This window comes from Penaeus monodon, chromosome 37 (assembly GCF_015228065.2).
Source record: "Penaeus monodon isolate SGIC_2016 chromosome 37, NSTDA_Pmon_1, whole genome shotgun sequence".
NCBI lineage: Eukaryota > Metazoa > Arthropoda > Malacostraca > Decapoda > Penaeidae > Penaeus > Penaeus monodon.
This window is the reverse complement of record NC_051422.1, coordinates 21,915,145-21,940,144: the sequence shown is the minus strand read 5'-3', so window position 1 is coordinate 21,940,144 and position 25,000 is coordinate 21,915,145. Positions and strand designations below refer to the sequence as shown.

Here is a 25,000-nt window from a genome sequence, read left to right as displayed (position 1 = left end):
GGAGCACTGAGTGGACTTAGGCTGTGAGTGATACTTTCTGCTATATTTTGTTCCATTACTATATGTGTCTGCAGATTATTTTTTGTAAATAACTCCAACTTTTTGTCCTCAATAAAAATATCATCTTCACTTTACCTAGACTAGTGTGTCCATACCATAAAGGTTAAGTCCCCATCCCTTTAGTTGTTTTTTTTCTAAAGTTATTATGTTGATATTGTTAGTGTTATTATTGACAGTATAAATATTATGTTATTATTAAAATACTAATAGCAATTAAGAATAATAAAATATTAGAAATGAATCTTTTGAAAATCAAGTAAAAGAGCAAACAGTTAAGATAGGTGGGACAAAGAATTGATTCCTTGGTGGTAAAGTAATTGTGGAGCCATGGATATGTAATCAGTCAATTGATATATGGAAACACAGTAAGCTAAAATTACATGGACAAGGCATGTATTTTGCCATCTACTGTCAGTGGGTTGAGAGACTTCTGCTGTGACTTTTCAAACAATTATATTATTATTTTTTTATCTTCTAATCATATTGGTTGCGTTCTCCAAATCACTAGAAATTGCTGTGATAGATGGGCCATTGTCAAAGTTTTTGAATGATATAAAACTGTAGTATTTTGGTAAGCTATAGCTAGATTAATTAGAAAGGAAGCAATAAATTGCAATAGATTAGTTCTATCATCATCATCAAGGGCTAACGCCAATGGGGGCGCATGGCCGCATCCATCCTTCGCTTCCAGCCACGAGGATCTCTCGAGGGGAGTCTTCAGGCAGGCACATGGCCCATCTCTAATTCATCACTACAGGTCCCGTCGAGCTGCCAAGCCAGATCTCCTAGGTCGTCCCACAGGTCTCCTCCACCCAGGGTTGTCTCGCAGAGAGACAACCTGATGGGCAGGGTCGTCCATAGGGAAGCGAGCTAGGTGGCCATATAGCCTGAGTTGGCGATCCCGGATTATGCAAGTAACAGGTCCCATGCAGTTTCACGGTGTAACCGCCGGTTGGACACGTGGTCCTGCAACTGTACCCATGATCCGGCGAAGGGACTTGTTACAAAAGGCATCAAGGCGAGACTCCAAGACACTGGATAGTGTCCAGGTTTTGCTTCCATAGAGCAAAACTGGCAGTATCAAGGCCTTGAAGACCGCAGCTTAGTCCTTCTGCATAGGTACCTACATCTCCAAACGCACTTGTTGATCGACTACATGGCTCCTGTTGCCAGACCAATCCGTCTACTGACTTCCTGGTCTGACAACCCAGAGATATGGATTTACGCTACCAAGGTATGTAAAACTTTCTGTAACTTCAACGTCCTCGCTGCAAGCATGAATGGGACTGAACGGGTTTCCCTAACAGGCCCTCAAAGTCCTGAATCTTGGTCTTGGTCCAGGAGACCTCAAAGACCTAGGGGCTTCGCCTCATTGCTAATGCATCAAGAGCCGCCACAAAAACTCCAAGGACTCAGATTAGGATTGGCAACATCGTCGGCAAAGTCAAGGTCTGAGACCTTAATATTGCCTAGTGATGCTCCACACTGACTTTGCTAGTAGCTTTGCCCATTATCCAGTCCATACAGCCTTGCCTCACCCCTGAATTAACAGGGAAGAAGTTCGACATACCCCCCACCACACTTTACAGCACTTTCAGTACCAGTATAGAGGCTTGCTATCAGCCAATGATCTGTGTCAGAATTCCCTGAGCCTCAGGATCTCCCATAGCGATTCCCGATGCACCGAGTCAAACGGGCCCTTTTTGAGGTCGATGTAGGCTGCGAGCAACCCACGACCAAACTCACAACGGCGTTCCACAATTTTTCGAAGCGCTAGTATATGGTCTATTGTGGACTTGCCAGGAGTAAATCCAGACTGCTGATCGGACAGCATTTATCTGTGAGGAGGGGTTAGGGTTCAGTTTTCTTTAGGGCCTTGGTAGGCAGGGCGAAGGTCATTTACCAAGAATGGCCTTCGACCTCCTCAGCAAGATTCCTGATGACCTGTTCCTTGTCCCTTCTCAGCAGTGTCCGAGCCCTACGCACCATGGAACGACGCAAGACTTGATTCAATTCAGCCGAGCCTTGCAACACACCCTTTTGTGGCCTCTAATGTCTCCAGGGAGATGGAATTCTGCCTTGTCCTTGGGGGACGCCAATGGACTCCTGAGCTGCTTCGAGTGTTACGCGCTTGAAGAACTCCCACAGGCAACTGTGGGAGCTTTATTGTCTCTTGGCTCTGAAAAATTACTGTAGACAAATAGAAAATAAAATCATTAATTCCATGTTTATGTATAGACCTATATTAATGTGCTTTTACTATAACTGAAATTTTGTATTATAACTGTCTCTACATATTCAGTACTCACGAAAAGTATGGGCTGAACTATATTTTTCACAGACTAAGAGCACCCGTTTTGAGGTGCAAAATTTTGTTAATTTTTGGCCACCCTGCCGTTTACATTATGATACGTTTTTGGTGAAAGTAGAAGTCCTGCCAGTGTTGATGAGCTTTCTAAGGGTATGATGCCCATTGCTTATGACACCTAGAGATAGTTTTTTTTTTCCTGAAATGCCCTCAGGATTTTGTTGAATGTTTCATTACTATGCCTATGAGTAAAAAATTTGATCACAGAATTATCACCTCTCTATTAGTTTTCCTTTATGGATTCAGGCCCATCTGGGGAATTGTTAGATATCAGTTTCCGATCAGTTCATCATTGGATTGCTAGTACCAAAGGGGAGAGGCTTGCCATCCCTGCTGATGTCCCTTCACCTTGAGAGGCCAAAGGAGATATCTTTAAAAACCAGAACTATTATCAAGCAGGAGCTGGAGTAGAATTCTGGATCAGAACCCATTAATACTGCTGTCTGCTGAATAACAAGGTGTCATTTCCCAGTCAGTTCACTGATTGGGTTTTCTAAGTACTGGGAAGGGAGAGGGTCCTATGTCCCTTGGCCCTGGGGCCAAAGAAGAAATCTCCTTACAAAAAACTACTGTCAAGCTGGAGTTAAGTAGAATCCTGGCATCACAGCCTGTATTGTATAAGAAAAGAACAGGAGGCTGCTCGGAGATGTCTTTGTTGTAAAGTCATTCAGGTCTTTCACATTTTTGGGGTACAGTGATTTTTGTACTGTTAGGGAGCCTATTCTCATCCATACATGGAAAGTGTAGTTTGATTTTGCTTTGAAAATATCCATTTGGTGGGAGGAGCAGTGGCTTGATGCTTTTGGAGCAATGAACCCACCTTTACAATCATGGATCACATTGGAGAGGCCCCCCTTGACCCTCTCTATACAAAGTGGGACTGCCAAAAACCCTGAATTTTAATGATATGGGGCTATTTCTCTAGAGGAAACAGGTTATTGTTAGCAATGTTAAACTAAAGCAGAAAGTTTATTTTAAGCCGCAGATGATTATATTTTTTTAGTCTTTTGAATTAGCTGGTGCATTTGTTTTTCAAAAAAGATTGTACATCTGTCCATATGGCAATGTCTGTAAATTGGCTCTCTAATTGTAGGGTAAAGTAAATCAAGATTTAATCCATAGAAAGGTACACAAAATTTCCCAACGTGATTTACAAAAAAAGGTGCAGCTCCCCTTTCATGCTTGAGGTAGCTGTCGAGAGTTTTGGGGGAATGGTATCCCTGAAGCCCTTTGAAACCTGGTTTTATACTACTACAGAGACCCAAAGTGAAAAATTTTTGTTTTTATCTTAGTAGACTATCATTATATTTGATGTTTTTTTTTTCATCACCTGGCCATTTTTTGAAAGTAAATTTCCCCATATCTGTATCTACTCCTGCTATATCTAATTCATATCTGTAATTATAACTTAACTATCTCCCTCTCCTCTCTCCTTTTTCTTTCTCTCTCTCTCTCCTTTTTCCTTTTCTCTCTCCTTTCTCTCTCTCTCATCTTCTCTCTCTCCCCTTCTCTCTCTCTCTCTCCCTCCCCTCCCTCCCTCCCTCCCTCCCTCCCCCCTCCCTCCCTCCCTCCCTCCCCTCTCTCCCCCCCTCCCTCCCCCCCCCCCCTCTCTCCCTCTTCCTCTCCTCCCTCTCTCTCCCTCTTCTTCCCCCTGTCCTCCCCTCTCTCCCCCCTCCCCTTCCCCTCCCTCCCTTCTCCCTCTCTCTCTCTCTCTCTTTCTCTCTCTGTCTTTCTCCTTCTCCTCTTTCTTTTTCTTTCTTTCTATTTTTCTCTGTCTTTTCTGTTCCCTTTTTTGTCTTGTCTGTCTTGTCTCGTCTCTCTCTCTCTTCCCCTCTCTCTCTTCCCCCTTTTTTCCTCTCTCTCTGTCTCTCTCTCTCTGTCCTCTCTCTCTTTTTCCTCTTCTCCTTTTCTCTCTCTCTCTTCTCTCTCCTCTCTGCCCCTCTTCTCTGTCCCTCTTTTGCTCTGTCTCTGTCTCTCTGTCTCTGTCTCTCTTCTCTGTCTCTCTGTCTCTGTTCTCTGTCCTGCCCCTTGTCTCTGTCTCTCTGTCTCTTCTCTCTGCTCTGTCTCTCTGTCCTGTCTCTCTGTCCCTGACTCTCTCTCTCTGCTCTCTGTCTCTGTCTCCTGTCTCTGTCTCTCTGTCTCTGTCTCTGTCCCCTGTCTCTGCTCTCCTCTCCTCTCTCCCTCTCTCTCTCCTCTCTCTCTCTCTCTCTCTCCTCTTTTCTCTTTTTCTTTCTTTCTCCTTTCTTTTCTTTTCTTTCTATTTTTTTCTTTCTTTCTCTCTCTCTCTTTCTTTCTTTTTTTTCTTTCCCTTTTTTTTTCTTTCTTTCTTTTTCTTCTTTTTTCTTTCTTTCTTTCTTTTTTTCTTTCTCTCTCTCTCTCTTTCTCTCTATCTTTCTCTCTCTCCTCCCCTCCTCCCTCTCTCATCCTACGCCCTCTCTCTCTCTTCTCTCTCTCTTCTCTCTCTCTCTCTCTTTTTCTTTTTTTCCCCTCTTTCTTTTTTTCTCTCCTCCCCTCTTTCTTTCTTTCTCTCTCCTTCTCTCTCTTTCTTTTTTCTTTCTTTTTTCTTTTCTTTTTTTCTTTCTTTCTTTCTTTCTTTTTTATTTCTCTTTCTTTCTTCTCTCTCTCTCTCTCTCTCTCTCTCTCTCCTCCTCTTCCCCCCCTCTCTCTCCTCTCCTTCCTTCCTCTCTCTCCTCTCTCCCCTCTCTCCTCTCTCTTACTTTTTTTTTTTCTCTCTCTCCTCTTTCTTTTTTTTTTCTCTCTCTCTTTCTTTTTTTTCTCTCTCTTTCCCTTTTTTTTCTCCTCTCTCTCTCTCCTTTTTTTTTTTTTTTTCCTTTTCCCCTCTCCCCTCCCCTTTTTTTTTTTTCTCTCTCTCTCTCTCTCCTCTCCCTCTTTTCCTCTCTCTCTCCTCCTTTTGTTCGTTTTTTTTTCTCTCTCTCTTTTCTCTCTCTGGTACATTTCCAAAACTAGCTTTTGTCTGCATACAATTTTGCCCATTTTTTAAATATATTTTAACATTTGTTCAACTGTTTTCATTAACATGCTCCTTTATATCTCAAGTAGTCTACAACTTTATGTATCAATAACAATGAGTAACAAAGTGTTACTTGTGTACATTTTCTGTACATTTGTGTACTTTGCCAGTGAAGGCACGCAGGAATGGGAAAAGGGTTTTCCTTCTTGGAGTCACGGCACTTTCAGACCTGGCTCACAGATGGTACTTTTCACCTTCATTTACTGGTGAAAATATTGCAAGACCCCTTTCCCTTCAAGGACCCTGAGTCTAAGTTCACTTTGAGAGCTTTATGCACTCAGAGAGAGACTTCCTGTTACCTGCCAATCAAAAATAATATTTGATGAAAAACCTATTCCTGTCACCATGGCCCCCCAGCTAAATTTTTGAAAATTTTTTTTTTTTTTTTTAATATACTACAGTATAGCCATCTCTGATAGGATCTGTACTTAAAACCATAATTTGTTATGTAATTAGCTCAATAATGTACCAAGATGCAACTAACCTGACTCATACATGATTGATTTGCATGGCATAGTGGCTCTAAGGTGGTTGGTGCCTGCACCATGAATAATGTATTTGTTGATAATTATAGGTACATGTACTGTATTTGATACCTATGATTATGATACTTCCTCTGGGTGTTCATCTGTATCCATGAATTGTCTGTGAACTAGGCCATTTGTAAACCAATGATGGCTGTTTTTTTTTTTTCAGTAAAAAGCACAAGTATTCAACAAGTTTTTTGTAAGGGTAATGCATGTGCGTTAGTTTCTTAGTGTACAGTTATAATGAGTCAATATGCCAGGGATTCCTCCCACCAGGATAATACATGTCTCCCCTCTGAGGGGCCCGTGAGGGAAATGTAAAATTGGAAAACAACTGTATTGTCAGTTCCATTTCTTAAATTAACATTTATGAAAATGAAGGTATACTGGTAAATATTTAACCCCTTTGATCCGATGATGTGATCATCTTGTCATGAAAAAATTTGGCCTTGGGTGAGGACGTGAACATGTTGTCATGGGGAAAATCTGGCTGTGGGCTGGGGTGACTTGAACTTGCGACATGAGCATTTTGCTGAAATCCGGTGTAATGGGAAAGACTCACCACGAGTGCACAGACCCCTGGGTGATAGACTCCTTTGGCATTTAGTTAGGGCTTTTGCATTATTTCCATTGATAAATGAGTATATGTAATGTCCATTGAGCCATGAGTGGAAGAGTTCTGGCATCAGGGAGGATGCTATTTCTTTAGTCATCATCCTATTCCTGGCCACTGTGACTGGTGGCACAGGTTTTAATACAGAAAATGAAATATTCAAAAAAAAAAAAAAAACATAGATGACAAATTTTACTTGTTATTATTGTTGCACTGAATTATAGACTACCTAGAAAGATGATAAGGGAGTCTATTACCATCTGGATAAAGCAGATCACGTTATAGAGTCTTGCCACCACACACATGTTCGTGTGCTCCTGGCCGACAGGCTGCACACCTTTCAAAGTGTCTGCTCATGTAAGCATAGTGCTCATATTTTGGGGCCATGTGATTGTTGTGAAGCATCCAGATTCTTTGGGTTAAGTTTTGTTTCTTGCCAGCATGCCTTTGCTTACACCGTCTATTTCTAGTTTGATAAGCCCTTCTGAGGAGAACTGAATCTCAGAAATATGCTCCTGTCAAAGACCTGGATAACATACTATATATACAGACACTCCCATTACAGTACTATTTTCAATCCCGTAAATTGATTCAAGCTTGATATTATCCTGTTGGAGATGGGAATAGATTTGGTAGCTTGGTTCTTGAGCACTATTCCCATCTCCATGGCACTACTAATGGGTTCTGTTTCACAGCAAGTGGTGCATGACATGGCCTTTTTTGCTATCATTCATTCATTTATAATACAAGAACCAGTTTTATATTTGTCATCTTTTTTTATGTCTCTACATTGTGAGGTATATTACGTTTTATTAATATTGTAGTCAACTGAAATTGTAGTATAGAGTTCATATCATCTCATTATGCTTTTACACATAGTTTGATAGAAACATTGTTTCTGTTGAAAAAAAGAAACAAATTTCTTATTCTTAAAAATTTACTAAAAAGTAAGGAAGACCATTACTATAAAAGAGAAAGTGGGGAGAAAGAGGAAGGCAATTTGTGCTTTCAGCTGCAGGTGCCAAAGCTCAACACAGCGATACTGGCACGGGCACATTGCAGCATCTGCACATGGTTCACGACTGCTGTGATAAGAGTCATTTATCTTCAGAGTTGGAGCCATTGCTGTTCAGGAGACAATCCCACCCCTTTGGCAGGTATTTTCAGTGTTCCTCTAACCAGGTGAAAGGTCATAGACAATAAAGCCATAAAGCAATGGTCACACTAGTTTGGATTGCCACACCAAGTGTCTGTCAGCTACAAGGCAGGATTAGTCACACTATGCACAGTGTCCCCCTATAGAGAAACACCATCCCAGGAAAGACCAAAATGTCTACAGTAACCTCCTGGAAAATAGATGTGGATTCTATAAATGTCACTGCATATCAAATGAAAAAATTCAAGAAAGACACTAAAATTAGAAAAGCCAGCCCACCCATTTTATTAATTACCATACATCATACAACCATGCCAGCTACCAGAATACTCCATATGTCAACAAAAGTAGAACGTCCAACAGTATTCTTTACAATAGCAAATACCACTATTAGTGTAATTAGTAATGTATGAGATGTAATTATGGACTGATAAAAAAATTTAGGTGGAAGCAAATACTATAACTGAAATTGGGTAAAATAATATTAATTTTCAATCATGATGCCAGCCTTATGATTATAGTCCATGCAAAGGAAAGTTTCTTTTGATTTCATCCATTATTGTTATAAAAAAAAAAAAAAAACTATTTGTGGAGTATTTCTCACTATGTGCCACTCTAGGCCGGGATTTTCATCTCTTTCCCTTCATGGTTGGGGAAGTATCCCATTCTGTAAAGGGATCCCTTGACAGAAAGGACTAGTTTGGCTGCCCCTTAGGATGGGAAAGGCAGAACTGTTAACCCAATTCCACTGGGAAAATGCTATGCTCATTTTTTTTTTTTTTTGTGAAATGTCTCTGCACATTGATGGCTCTGCTTAGCCACAAAAGAGTCAATTAGTAGACCTTGTGACCATGGCCAATTTCACCTTTCCTTGAATTGGTGGGGAAAATGTATTTTTTACTAATGCTATGAATATCAATGGTGTTATTTTTATTATAGGCATTATAGTTACTATTAGTAACAGCAAAATAAGATAACATAAAATATTATAGTAAATCAAAGAAAAGGGTAAGTGGGCAAGACAGACAGTACTCGTAATTGGCTCATAAGTATAAGTGACTAAGTATAAGTGTAGCCATCTATGTGTAAAAACAATAAAGTAAACTCACAGTGGGCATGGCATGTATGTATATGCCATACCCGTTGGCATTGGGTTAAGAAGGAAAGGACTGTATTGTCACCAGCAGCAGGAGCAGAGGAGTACTTGGGAGCCTTTTTTCTGATTAAATTACAGCTATTTATGTAAAATCACTTCATGCCAATTGTGGTTTGTTTTTCCCTCTGCAGGAATGTAATTAGGGGTATAATTGTTGGCAGTACTCTTTATATGCAGTATAGGTGATGAGCCTTTCTATTTTAATGATATTTTTTGTGCCATCTTTGTGATTTTAAACTAAACCTAATTAGTTAGAAAGGGGTAATTGTAGTAGATATTGCAATTACCATAGTAAGCCACCAAATATCATCATTAAAATAATTATAAAATAGCAGACCACTCCCTTGTACCATCCAGCCCACAACAAATTGTCAGTCATGCCTTGTCAACCGTTGTTAGGACCAAAACTTGACTCATGAAAGTGTTAACAGCTACTGAAAAAAATTGAAATGTTTTGTCATAGAGTTATGGATTTTGCTTCGTGCACAACAACTGTTTACAAGGGTTTTAAGTGACTATGAAACTTTTGTCACGAAGTCAGTACTGAAAGGGATATAATTATTGGAGGCACTTGTTTACTTATTATGTACATACATTTCCTCCTCTTTTATTTGTAATTTTTTTTTATTGTACAGATGAGTTGTGGTGCGTGAACATGACAGCCTTGTATGCATGGGGTGCCAATAGCCACGGGCAGTTAGGCCTGGGCTATGTCAGTGAGCAGGTATGTAAAGAAATTGTAGGATTTTATTGTACTATTATTAATGAAGCAGATTTTTTTTTAGTTTATTTAATACTGGATTTCATTTATTACTTATTATTGCTTTGGACTTGATTTTTTTTTCTTCTTACTAAATAATTTTAAGCTTGTATAATGATCACAGAATCATATTTCACAGAGCCAAAATCACATATATGCATTTTCATAGGTGACTCAACCTACACGAGTAGATGACCTACCAGACAACATAAGTGAACCTTCCATATGTACAGCAGTTGGTGGGGGAGGTCACACCTTTCTGTTGACAGCTCAGGGACGACTCTTTGGCGCTGGATGGAACACCAGTGGGCAGGTAAATGTATTTTTTGGGTGCGTTTGTGTAACTAGCATAAAGTTGATCTTTCATCTTACCAGATGGCTACATCTGTGATAAATAATTTGGATTTGTGCTTGGTATGACTGTAACTGTCATGACTTGCTCTTGTATTAGTGTGATGGAGCTCCTGGAGATGAGTTTGCTCCCAGCAAACATTGGGTGGACAGCTCATATGGTTCCCTGGTAGAAGTGCTGAACAATGAATTCTTGGCCAGGCATCATGAGGTTAAGATTCTTACCAGCTGGTTTACCCACTAAAGTAAAGTTACACTCTAGACTTCAGTTTTCATTTTTTTTTCAAAGCCGCCCCGCCTTTTTTTTTCTTTTCCCTAACGTGCAGGTTGGAGATGGGACACAAGTACGTGCAGTAGCAGGATTCCAGCTCATACGAGGGCTGGAGGGTCATCACATGGTAGCTGTGGCTTGTGGCTGGGCCCACTCCATTGCCCTCAGTAGATCTGGCCAAGTGTGGGTGTGGGGCTCAAATAGTCATGGCCAACTTGGGCTACCAAAGGATGAGGTAACATACAGTGGTACACACTTTGTATTGTAGTAGAAGTATGATAAAGGTTAGTGCTGAAAGTAATGTGTGAGAATAAATAGTATTAGAGAATTTAAATAATTACCTTATGCTTAGATATGAGAAGATTCTAATGATGTTTATGGACAGATTATTCTGTAAACATATTTGTTAAAATGTTTCTCCAGTTAAAGAACTTAGCATCTTTTTCGTCGTAGCATTGTTAATGAGCATAGTGGCAGATCTGTAAATAGGATCTGTAAGAAGACAAACAATTTTATATTATATATGGAACTATGAATCTGGAGAATATATGTTTTTTTAGTACTAATATTTGTTAACTGAAAGTAAGTATATATGGGTTGATTTAGTAATAACCCAAGAATATAGTGATCCTGTTAAGAATTGAAAATTGTGAATGCCATTCTTGCCAAGTAATTCTCATTAGCTTAGTAATCTGGCTCCATGTTCCTGATAATCTATCTAACCAAAAAAAAAAAAAGTTATATTTGATATATTCTTTAGTTTGGAAACATTTCCTCTTCAGATTACTAAATATGATATAAGTTTTTTTTTATGTAATTCTAACTACATTGCTTTTTTTCATTAGTAATATTAGATTTTAATTTATATTTGAATTGAAATGGGATATTACGTCCAAAAAGCCACACATTCAAAATATTATTTGTCACTCTAGTTATCTATGTTCATTAACACCCCAGTGGTGCATGGGATAGCACAGTGCAGGACTCATAACCAGGCATAGATTTTAAGAAAAAATATTCTCCTTTTTGGAAAAAGCTGGTAATGGTAAAAAGAGAACAAAGAAGTAAGCAGAAGGTTACAGGAGGACATGAATGACCATAGGAAGTCAAAGGTTGTGAATTAGTATTTTATTTTCACTCAATGGAGTTAACAAATACACAAGAGCATGGATGGCCTTCAGGAGGTAAGGGATGCCAATTAGTGAATGAGTAGCCGTATATGCCTATGAATGCCTTTGATAAGTAATTTTTCACAGTAATCTTGTTGGAAAGTTCTTTTTTTTTATTAATTTTCCATTAATTCCATTTTCTTCTATTTGAATTCATGAACTCTAGGTCTCACTACAAATTTGCATGCATATAAGAAGAAACATTGAACTAATACTAGGAGAAGAAAATCCTTGATAATTGTTTTAGAAAGAACAGGGTCAGAAATAACCTGTTTTTCATTTAGCTTTATAGACTTAGATGATTCTTTTGGCCAGAGCTATCTGTGGCAATTTAGGGGCAATAAGAATATAGGGTATGTAAAATAGTATTTAATTTTCTTTATACTGAGTGTCTGCATTAATATTTCATAACCATTAATGTACAAATTATGAGCAAACCACTATGCATAGGCAGATCAATGCAATTTTTAAAACAGGGATGAACTATTATGAACATTGATATCTTCAATTCTTTTCACATTCAGATCAATGCCATTTTTAAAACAGGGATGGACTATTATGAACAATGATATCTTAAATTCTTTTCATGTTCAGGATAGGTTTTTCTCTCCTGTTGAGCTCACAAGCTGAAGGAAATTGGATGTAATATACCTTGCTGTTCTTTTGGAATGTTCGCAAAATGATATGTGGCTCAGGGACCAAAAACAAGCCATATATAGTTGTGAAAGGCATAAGTAATTGGAGTGTATATAATTGTGGATGAATGTAATGCTACTGGTAACCTCAACAATGTATGTTTTCACAGTTTGAGAACAAGAAGTACAGATAACAGCTAACGCATTGTTCCATTGTTTCTCTTTCTCCAGGTGCCTTTTACAAGCCTTCCAATTTGCTTGGACCTAACGAATGTGGTGAGCGTGTCAGCCGGCCTGCGCCACACAGCAGTTGCTACAAGGGATGGGAGAGTGTACACTTGGGGCCAAGGTCACCGGGGCCAGCTAGGTCATATTGACAGTGAAGGTCAGATGGTTAAACTGCAGCCAACACCAAGGGTTGTGGATCACATGGAAGGAAAGGTCAGTTGAAAGATGGAGCCTGCTAGGATTACATATAAAAACACACACACACACACACACACACACACACACACACACACACACCACACACACACACACACACACACACACACACACACACACACACACACACACACACACACACACACACACACACACACACACGTCAGACACACACACACACAGTCAGACACACACACACACAGTCAGCACACACAGACACACACAGACACACACACACACACACACAGACACACACGACACACACACAACACACATACACACACAGACACACAGACACACAGACACACACACAGACACACACAACACACACACACACACACACACACACAAAACACACACACAACCCCACACACACACCACACACACACACACACACACACAACAGGACCACACACAACACACACACAACACAACACACAGACACACAACCACCACAAACCACACACAACACACAACCACACCCCAACACACACACACACACACACAAAACACACACACAACACACACACAACACAAACACACACACACAACACACACTACACACACACACACACACACCACACACACACACACACACATCTGTTGATCACCTCTGAGATTTACACTGTACTATTATATGGAATTTGCGTATAGGGTTGGAGCTTACACTTTGGAGTGAGTAGTATGATGATGTAATTGTTTTTTAATCTGGTTGACTCGTGTATTTTTGATAATGTTTAATTGAATTCCATAAAATACATGTCATGTGCAGTGAAGTTATTTCTCATTCTTACCTTGATGTTTGTAATAAATTGATAAAATGTATGGGTAGGTCAACTGCCTGAAAACCAGTTGCAATTATTCACATTGATTCTTATATTTGCTATCGTAAATTGCTACTGTAGTGTGCAGGTGTACAACCAAATTTGTTCATTGCAAAGTCTGTATATTTATATACATTTGTGTGTTTGTATATTGGCCTTATAAAAGTCAGTGGAAATATCATCTGTTTTTTTTATCTGTAATTTTAATGAAGTATTGAAAAATTTGATCATCATGGAGAGATATATTATTAAACTACTTTGTTTTCTCCCTTCAGGTTTCATGTGTAGCCTGTGGTCAGAATACTACCTATGGCTGACTACAGAGGGACATGTCCTAGCATGGGGTGACAACAAGTGGGGCCAACTTGCTCATGATCCTAGGTTGGAAAATGTTGTTTTTACAAAACTGCTGAAAGGGGAATTTTGATTTTCATGTCTTTTGTCAATAGTTATGATGATACAGTGTTTCCCTCCCTTGAAAGCACTTATATTAAAATATTTGAATCTGTAGTATGGGAAGATGTATTTTAGATAAAAAGATTCATCTGCTACCTTTTCATTATAAGTATTGCACACACAGTAGTTTTGATACAAAATTATTTTAGCCCATTAGTCGGGGTTTATCCACTATAGTTTTCTTGCAAATTTTATGGCACACAGATGGCTCCACAAATTCTCAGCCACCAAGGAACCCAATTTAGTAGCCTGTATAGACTGTGCTGTATATCCCCATTCCTTGACTTTCAGGAAAAATTTTTTTTTTTCTAATAAAATAATAGTAATACTGATATTTTTATTGATATATATTATAATGCTATGAAAATATTAACCCACTTTGCATGGATGGGAGAACATGCCATGCCACTGTAATATAATTTATTTATTGTATTTTCGATAGATGCCCAAAATTGCTAGCCACCAAGGAGTAGTTATAGTCCTACCTATTTTCACCTTTTTTTTTCCCTTTTCTTGTTTTTTTTTTTTGTTATTTATTGGCTTTTTATTTGCCCGACTTAAACAATAATTTAATGATCATGATATTAGTAGAATAATAACAATATTGATATCAATAGTAAATTGGGAAAAAACATTTTCCCATAGCTTCAAGGAATTGGGGTATCAGGATTTGGGCACTAAGGCTACTGATAAATCTTTGGTGGCTGAGCCGTTGGAGCCTTGATATGCAACAAAAAACACGAAAAAATACAGGGGGGTACGTAAGTCGATATTGATTGGTTCATGCCTATAAGATTTTAAATGGTAAGAATTATCCCATGAAAATAAAAAAAGGAAAGGGTAATGGATAAGAAGGTAGGGTAAAAATTGATCCTTTGGTTAAGCTTGTGGAGCCATTTTTACATAAAAACAATGATTAAAATGATTGCAGAGGACTTAGCATGTATTCTTACCATTTGCAGCTGAGGGCAAAACAAAATTAAATTAAGAAAGCCAAAAAATATTTTGTTTATCATTAAATGTGTCTTAGCAGCTGTGGATTGGAAATGGGACAAAGCCATTAGTTATCATTGTATGTATTTGTACCAAAGCAAGAATAAATGCTATTGTCACTTTCTTGATATAAATTATGGCTATGACTTTAGTGTAAAACGATTGTTACATTTCATTAATTCACAGAAAATTTTCATCTACAAAATTACTGGGGCTAGAATCTTTTATTTATTTAATTTTTTTTTTTAAATTTTTTTTATTTTTTTTAGGAAGGTTATTTTCAATACTACTTACCTAAAAAAAATATCACTTTTTTGTGAGGCTTTAATATGTAGCTACTGCATCAGGAAATACTTTAACATGTTGATGTTGAATTTGATTTTCAAACAATGATGTTAAGGGGAGTATGGGGGGAAAGTTGCTAACTTTTGTATTTACCAGCTGATTTGGACAAACTGATATATGGTAATTTTGCATACATCCCACTTGCCAAATCTCAGATTCATAACTCAATTTTTTTTTTTTTTTTTTTTTTGGGGGGGGGGTTATAAAAAAAAAAAAAAAAAAAAGAATAATTTTATGACTCTGCTTCTTGAAAAAGTCCTGGATACATTACATAATTTGGATACTCTCCAATGGAAAAAACTAAGATTTCATTATAGTTGTATGTGAAATATTTTCAAATTTACATAGAAATAGGATCAACATTAGAATGTGTGATAAACTAACGTTGCACTGAAAAGTTTCCGAAGTCATATTTCAAGTTAGCTTCACATTTTGCTTAGGTGTGCTTATGTTTACTTCCATTCTTCTTCTTCTACATATTGGCAATATATTTTACAGAGTTATTGTAACAAGAGTGTACTAGAATGGTACCATTGTTTTAATATATCTAATTTCTAAGTGAATGAGTATTATAACAATAAATTATGGAAAACAAAAATATTATGCAAATTATGCACTTCACACACACCACCCCCACACACACACACACACACACACACACACACACACACAACACACACCCCACAAAACACACACACACACACACACACACACACACACACACACACACACACACATACACACACACACACACCACACACCACACACACACACACAACACACACACACACACACACACACACACACACACACGTGTGCGTGTGCGTGTGTGCCTGTGTGCGTGTGCGTGTGTGTATATATGTATATATGTGTATATATTTAATAGGAATGGGGGTGCAAGAATTGCATTTTTGTTTAAAGGGGGCGAGTTTGCCTCTCACATTCTCAAGCCTCATAAATGTATATATATATATAATTTTAAACTTTTTTTTTATATGTTATCTGTAATTTTGTATATTATATATATATATATTATATTATATATATAGATATAGAATAGATATAGATATAGAATAGATATAGATATAGATATGATATAGATAAGAATAGATATAGATATAGAATAGATATAGAAAAGATATAGATATACATATACATATACATAAGATATACATATAGATATACAATAGAATATACTAAGATATACATATACATGACAAAACTATATACACAAAATACACATAATATACACATATATAACACAATATAACAAAAAAATACACATATATATACACAAATAAACACAAATAACAAATAAAAATACACATATATATATCAAATATAATAAAATATACATATTAACATATAATACATATATATTATATATTTAATTATATATATATATTATATAATTATATATAATATATATTATATATATATATATGTTATATATGTTATATATTAATAGTTATATATGTTATATATATACATAATACATATTACTTATATATACATAAAATAAATATATACAATAATAAATATATCATATAATATAATAAATATATATATAAATATATATAGTATATATCTATATATATATAATATAATAAAGTAAATATATGTATATTTTGTATATATATATGTATATATATGATATATATATGGTAATATGTATAAAATAATATTATATATATATATATATTTTATATATATATATTATATATAATTTATAAGTAATATAATATTATATAAATATATATATTATATATATTAAAATGATAATAGACATATATATTATACATATATAGATATATAATAATTATTATATATTATATATATCATATATATAGATAATTTAATTTTATATATATATATTATATATATATATTTATATATATATTAATATATTTTATATGAAAATTTTACCCCATCGCATAAGCTTATATATAATCTATATATATTATCCTATATATCATCTAAACATAATCTATATCATATATATACATCTTAGATTCATATAACATTTTTAATCTATATGCTATAGATATGAATCATAATATGTTATATATTATATATATATAATCTATAAATATATATATAAATATTTGCACATACATATAATGTATTTATAGTATATATAAAATATAGATAATAATATGCTAAAGAACATGATAATTATAAATAGATCGATATATATAATTATATATATATTAATATCATATTATAATAATTATATTAATTATATTGACCTATATAATAATTATATATAGATATATATAGAGATATATATAATTAATAGATATACTTTATATATCTATATTATTAATTATGATCTATAAATATAAATATATTATATATATAATATATATTATATATAAATATATATATATATATATATTAATATATATATATATTAGCACTGGGTGGCCAGCCAGCCAATCAAGTTGTCCCAACCCGATAAATAAGAGAATTTACCTAAAAAAAAAAAAAAAAAAAAAAAGGTAAAACGGGACTCTCCGTGAAAGGAACTGGGGACCCACCACGTACTCACCAAGAGCACACATGAAACTACAATTAAGATCATCTGTGACCACGGCGGCTCAGACATGAACCTACGTATACAATATTTTAGTATAAAATATATATCATATATTATATCTATATAATGATATATATAGATATAGAATCTATATATATATTAGAATATATATAATATATATATATATACATAATATATACACTTAAGACATATATAGATATCATATTAATACATATAATTTTACAACATAATATATATATAATATATAATATATATTTAAATAAATAATATAACAGTTATTCTTTGTGGAAATAAGAACTATATATGTCTAAGTATATCATATATATAAATATACTATGTAATAAAATATTATAATAGATATAAAATAATATAGATAACATATATATAATTCATATTATACATAATATATATTTTTATATATAAATATTATATACATTATATATATACTATAATGTATAATATATATACATTATTATATTACATATATAAAATATATAATATATATATCTATATATATATAATATATATATATATATATATCTATATAATATATATAATATATATATTACATATATATATATACTATTAATTTTTTATACATATATATATATATAATATATGTATTTCATAATTTTATTATCTATATAAAATTCTGATATCTATATTAATATTATTAATCTATATATTAATAGATATATCATATTATAAAATATATCCATATATATATATATATATTATATATCTATATAATATTATATATATATAATATATAATATAATATATATATATATAATATATATATATATATAGATATATATAAAATTAAAATCTAATTATAAATTTCTGATATCATAAAAGTTGTTTTTCATTCACTCTCGGAATGTAGCCTACTTCACCTGCCCACTGACTATCCCCCATAACTACTTTGGTGGGGAGCGTGTGGTTTGGCTGCGGGTGGCTGGACTCACTGTGTTGTGGGCGTGGCCTCGGGTGCTGTCTATGTGTGGGGCAGAGCAGACTATGGGCAGCTTGGCCCTTGGAGGATGAGCAACAAGACTCCAGCTCAGACACGCCCGGGTAATGAAGTTCCTCAGAAGCGTTGCAGGTGAGTGAGTGCCCTCTTAGTCTTGAGTGGGTTGCTGAATACTGATTGATGGATGCTGTCAATAATGTTGGTGAAAGTTTGTGAAGAATTGAGGGAGAGGGAGGGGAAGGGGAGAGGGAAAGGGAGAGGGAGAGGAGGGAGAGGAAGAGGAAGGAGAGGGAGAGGGGAAAGGGGAGAGGGAGAGGGGAAAGGGGAGAGGGAGAGGGGAGAGAGGGGGCAAGCGAAGGGCAAGAACAAGAGTAAACAGAAATAGAAGCTGGGCTGGAAATGAGCAAGTAGCAAAACTGATTGTGTTATACCTTCTTCTCAATACAGTTTAGTTTGTCTTTAGATTGGAGAACTTTCAGTAATTAGTAAAAAAATACACTATCATATGCATGCATTCTCAATATGAAACTAATACAGCATTGACTGCATCATCAATTTAAATTTAAAGTAATAGTAAGTTTAGCATTGTGCAAGTTTTATTTCTTATGCTCCAGATGTAATCACAAACTTTAGATGTGTGAATTGACATATTATTAAATGTTGTTGGTACATATGTACCAAACCACCATAGAATTGTTCTGCTTTCGTATTGAATGAATGTAGTAAAGGAAAATAGATTTTAGAATATGAAATCTTGAGAACACTTTTTGTTATATTGTCTCTTGAGGGCATGAAGAAACAATATAGTGAAAAGGCCTTCAGCATATTTGTGTGCTTACTTGTCTTCTCTTCATTGTTTTACTTGCATGAAATCTCAATAAATTATGTCAGGTATTTTTCTATATACTCATGGTTTTCCACAATTAAATGCACCAAGTGCATCATCGACTGTGAATTGAAAAAGTGATTTAAGAGTTTGAGATGTATACTGAATTCTAAATTTCCTTTCTTTTTGGCAGATATATACCAAGCTGCTTAAGGTTCAAGAAGCGTGTTAAAGGAGTAGCTTGGTTCAGAACACAACCTAGCTATGATTGAGGACCTGGGGATAGCATCTCCTCTTCACTTGGGGTTGGAATGAACACGGAAATGCGGAGATGGAACAACAACTAATGCCCTGCGCCTGCAAAGATTCAGGTGCCTGGGAATCTGCAGGTTATTGGGCAGGGTCAGGACATTCTTTTGCCCTTGTTAAATTTTTTTGACATTGCTAAATGTAGAAAGATAGATGCTTGTATTTTTAAAATGTTTGGAGGCATGATTACTTTTTATCAACAACAAAAGTTGAGCCTAGTAGAAGCAGACCAAATATAAGAAAGTTGTAGTAGGACAGATAAAGTGCTTCTACATACTGAAAACCCACAGTTTATATAATGTCTTCTCTGTGTGACGAATATATTTAGTTTTTTATTATTAAGGAACGAGTGTGCAAAATCCCAGTGCAAAAGTGAAACTTTCCTTGAAGAAAAAAAAAAATGAAAAGGACAGAGAAAGAGTATATCCACTTACTGAAAGAGTTTCAAGGAAAGCCTGAGAAGCAAAAAACTTACTTGGAATACCAATATTGTAAGAGATTTAGTAGATTATAAGAGATATATTGCAGCTTTACTGTTAACTTTACCAGGCAGACTCCAAATAACAAAAAGGTTTATGTTGCTTTACAACATGTATTTGATTATGAGTGAAAAATACAAGACAGCTTTATGCATTTTATAAAACCTATAAGAATGTACTCCTGAAATGAATGACATCAACAACATACCCATCATCAGTCTAACAGATAATTTGTACTTTTTTTTTAATAGAAACGTCAATAGTGCTGCTGTTTACAACCTAGTTCCAGTAATGTAGTTGCAGAGATTTAAGAAATTTTACAGTGAAATAAATGCACCAAAGTTATTAAAGCCTTGTCAGCCATGAGTCTTTCCATATGATATAGAGAAACAGTAAGTGATGTATAGTAACATGATTTGGTTGAAAATACTTTTATTGTTTTTACAGTCATTCTTTAATTTTTAAAAAGAACCATCTCTCCTCTTATAGAAGTCTTCGTAAAGAGATAATTGTTGTTATTGAGCAGCTTCTAGCCATCAACAAGAGTTTGAGATAATCTGATGCTTCGGGTTTTTTAGTTGGCTTGTGCAGTGTGCATTGCTGTTTTTTATATATATGTATATTCTAGTATCCAAAAAGTGCTTTATGAAAGAGCAAGTATCTGATATTTTGTATTTTGGAATAGTTTTCAAATTTGTTACTTTTTGTAGTTTTTGAAGCTCACACATATTGGATGGCAAAAAGGGAAAAATGCTAATGTTGCAAAATTATATGTGTAACAAGAATGTGTGATAATAAGTTTCCTAAAAAAAAAATCTTTTAAAAGTTTGGGGGTTTCATAACATGCTGCCTGGGACTTCTGAGTGAGTGCTCAAATGACATTTGTATTTGATTCAGTGATGCATATCCCAGAGTGTTCACTGTGAATGGTCCTTGCACTGTAATTCTAATGATTCTGATAAGTTAGTAATTTCAAATCAGTCTTACCTGTCTTTGATAATGAAGATAAGTTAACATAATTTAGACAATCAAAAGCTGTTGTTTTCAGATCATGTAAAATCCACACATATGAATCAAGTGGTTTACTCAAAATATCAGAAGAGGAAAAGAAAATGATAAGACTTTGTAGCTTCAAATAGTAGTGCTGTTAAATACTGATGCATGTACTCAGGTTTTAATGACTTTCATGGTCATCCTTAAAGTGAACATTTTTCAATACTGATACATTATGTGTATTGTTCATAGGAATATCTTTTTTATTTAATTGTAAACTCACTAGCAGTGATTCATTTAAATTCTTAGTGACATAAAAACAAAATAATTGAGTTCATACTTACTCCAAAATTTAGATGAGGTGAGGTACTTTGCCATGGGTATGGATTCGTTGTGAATCAATTTTTGCAGACGTCTGGTAACAGGGAAATAAAAGTTCTGGAACTGAAATTATATCCATGACACTTTTTTGCAATCTGTGAATATATATCTCTTTATGTGGAGGTTAGTTTGAAGGGACATCTCCAAACAAAACAGCTTTTGAGTATATTTTGTGATGCAATTGTAGTTTGCATGATAAAGTATCATAATCATGTCTGTTGGAGAGCTATAAATGTTGCTTGTATATTACTTCTTTGGACTGTGAATTGGATCATTAATTGTGAATCTCATTCTGAGTGTCAAGTTTGAGGAAAGGCCATACGACTGGAATGATAATTAAGTTCCACCTAGCATTGCTTAGCAGATTGTGTTGAATATGTTTTAACATTTCTTCAGTTTTCCAGAAATGTTAAGAGTGTTAAGCCAGCTTGGGACAGTATTTCTGTCTGCAGTATTTCTTTATTTCCTTATGAAATGCAAAGATTGCCTGTAAACAGGATGTTTCCAAGTATTTTTAGGAAGTAATATATACTCTTGCTCAGGTTTAAAATTTTCTCATAGTAGGGTTGGCATCAGTGGCAATACCAGATTATTTTAAAGAATAGAATTTATTTATATTCTTTGAAGTTGCAATGCATTTTACAGGAACTGACATAAAATTGTGAAATGCATAATTAATCTGGGAAACTGTCAGAATTGTGATGTGTTCTGCCAATATGGGATTGCATACCAATATGCTTATTTTTACTGTGATAGGACATTATATACATGAGATAAAAGCAGAAAAAGTTATTGACTCCTGATTTATTATGAAAGTTATTTATGCTTTTAGTCAAAGCAGTTTGAGATTTTTTAATAAGGCAAATTTGTGTGTCTCTTTTTAAAATTCCTTTTTTATTAGGTTGTTTTTGTATATTTGTAGTATTGCAGGGTTATGATATTATAATGACAATATATACAGATTTGGATGGCCTTATAATAATTATACTGAGGAAGTGAACAACTTGCTATCTGCTCTTTCACTTTGGGACAAGATTTTATAGATAATCAGAAATGATAGAAGCCTGTATCAAGGAACAGATTGTGATTGAGTTGGAATACATTGTTCACACACCATTTGCTAAGCAGAGAAATTATATAAGAGCAAATGGCAGTAATCTTTTAAAAAGGTCAGTATAGCTATATAGTTTTCTTGAGTAGGGTGCTCAATTTCTGTTTGTTTTGGTTTTCATTAAACATTATAATCAAACTAAAGGAGAATATAATATGTGTATACTGTATAGACTAGAAATTTGCAAGCCGAGTGTATAGGTAAAAGAATAAGATGCTTTTTGTATTGCTTCGCACAGTGCCATTATATGAGAGTTCTGAGAGGTTTATATAGTACCATTGTATTTAGCCAAGAATGCTGCTTGTATATACATTTTCATTGGGCATTTTTTTTACCATTTGCATGTTTTCATAGTATTAAAGGAAAAATTTATTTGGCAAAGTAGTTGTGTTTGCAATGGATACAGGTTCAGTACTATTTTAGCATAATACACTCAAAAAACAACAGAATAGTTGTTTCTGGAATGTTTAGTGTTATTATTATGGTGTTTGAAAAGTTTTTTAGAATCTTTACTTTTGAAATAAATAACCAGTGTTTTGCTTTAGTGTCTGTTGCAGTTTTTGCCTAAAAGCAAATATTCAAAGAGCATTCATACCGAGTCTTCTTGCATTTCACAGTGTAAAGCAGTTGGTGATTATGTCGTTTTTGGTAATGCCGATGCTGGCTGGTGTTTTTCTGGTCGCTCATTTTGGTTGTCAAGGTCTTTGTCATACCCTGGAAGAAGCTGCCTTTCCATTGACATGCTTGAGGACCCTTAAACTGTCAGGTTGTCAAAGTCAATGCCTGTTATGAAGTTTATCAATTTTGTTCGAGATCATTTGGGAATCAGATGTTCACTTTTAGGTTTCGTTTGAAGAAAAAAGAAAGAAATAAGGGCTTTTTCCGAGTTTCAGGTGAAATGCATTACATTGTCATATTGATTTCTTTAAAAAAAATGTGGAGAGAGTGATCAGAGTTGGCTTTGTTTTTTTTAAAGAGTGGTGTGCCATTTCAACTTCAAGATGCTAAATAGTGTTTAAAATCTTACTGCAATTATATCTGTAGGCCAGTGGAATTCTTAACTTTTCAGAGGTTGTAAAAACTGCTCAGAGCTGGTAATAGGTTCGGGACCATTTGTATCAAATTCTTTTCATGGGACATCACAGTGAGTCTTCATGTAAGAAGGAAGTAGTTTGAAAAATTGGAATCATCATTTGCATTCCCATTATTAGGGGATGTGATTTCTTCCTTTTGCTTTCTTGGAGTTAATACCATTACTATTTCTTTTTTTTTTTACTTAATTTTTATTGTATTGACATTGCCATCATCATTTGTCTTGCCACTGTCATCGGTATCATGATTATGACTATCATTATTATTATGCTCAGTAATATATTCTTCTTCTTCACATTATTATTATTATGATTATAATTATGATGATAATAAAATTATTACTATTTTTTTTTATTTTTTTTTTAACATGGTTATTATTATAACTATGACTTATAACTATTATTAATACTGATATTTTTACTGTTTTTATTATTATTATTACTGCTAATAGTACTATTAGTATTACTGTTATTATTGATTATGGTATAATAACAATAATAATAATAATAAAAATAATAATAATAATAATTATGGTGGTGATGATGGTAATAATAATAATAATAATAATAATAATAATAATAATAATAATAATAATAATAATAATAATAATAATAATATTAATATTATTAATAATATCATTAATAATAATAATAATATTATTATTATTATATATTATAATTATTTATATGATAATTTTATTATGATGATTATTACTATTACTATTGTGATTGTTGTTAATATTATCAATAATATTATTATTAATGTTTATTGATATTGATATTATTATTATTATTATTATTATTTTATTCTTATTATTATTATTATTATTGTTATTGTTATTATTATTATTATTATTATTATTTTTACTACTACTACTACTACTACTACTACTACTACTACTACTACTACTACTACTACTACTACGACTTTACTACTACTACTATACTACTACTACTACTACTCTACTACTACTACTACTACTATACTACTACTACTACTACTACTACTACTACTACTACTACTATGCTATTTATTATTTTATTTTATTATTATTATTATTATTATTATTATTATAATTATTATTATTATTTTATTATATTATGTATTATATTTTAAT

General features: G+C 34.1%; 1 protein-coding gene across 1 annotated transcript in view; it reads left to right on the top strand.

Moving 5' to 3' along the window:
• Nucleotides 1–13,776, top strand: part of LOC119596084 (secretion-regulating guanine nucleotide exchange factor-like) — a 15,641-nt gene extending 1,865 nt beyond the window's left edge. Inside the window, exons 2-6 of the mRNA XM_037945213.1 lie at nt 9,547–9,635; nt 9,841–9,984; nt 10,349–10,528; nt 12,329–12,538; nt 13,641–13,776. Of these exons, the coding sequence (XP_037801141.1) occupies nt 9,567–9,635; nt 9,841–9,984; nt 10,349–10,528; nt 12,329–12,538; nt 13,641–13,682 (645 nt within the window). The 5' untranslated portion in view covers nt 9,547–9,566 and the 3' untranslated portion in view covers nt 13,683–13,776. The remainder of the gene's footprint in view (nt 1–9,546; nt 9,636–9,840; nt 9,985–10,348; nt 10,529–12,328; nt 12,539–13,640) is intronic.
• The last annotated feature ends 11,224 nt before the right edge of the window (nt 13,777–25,000 follow it).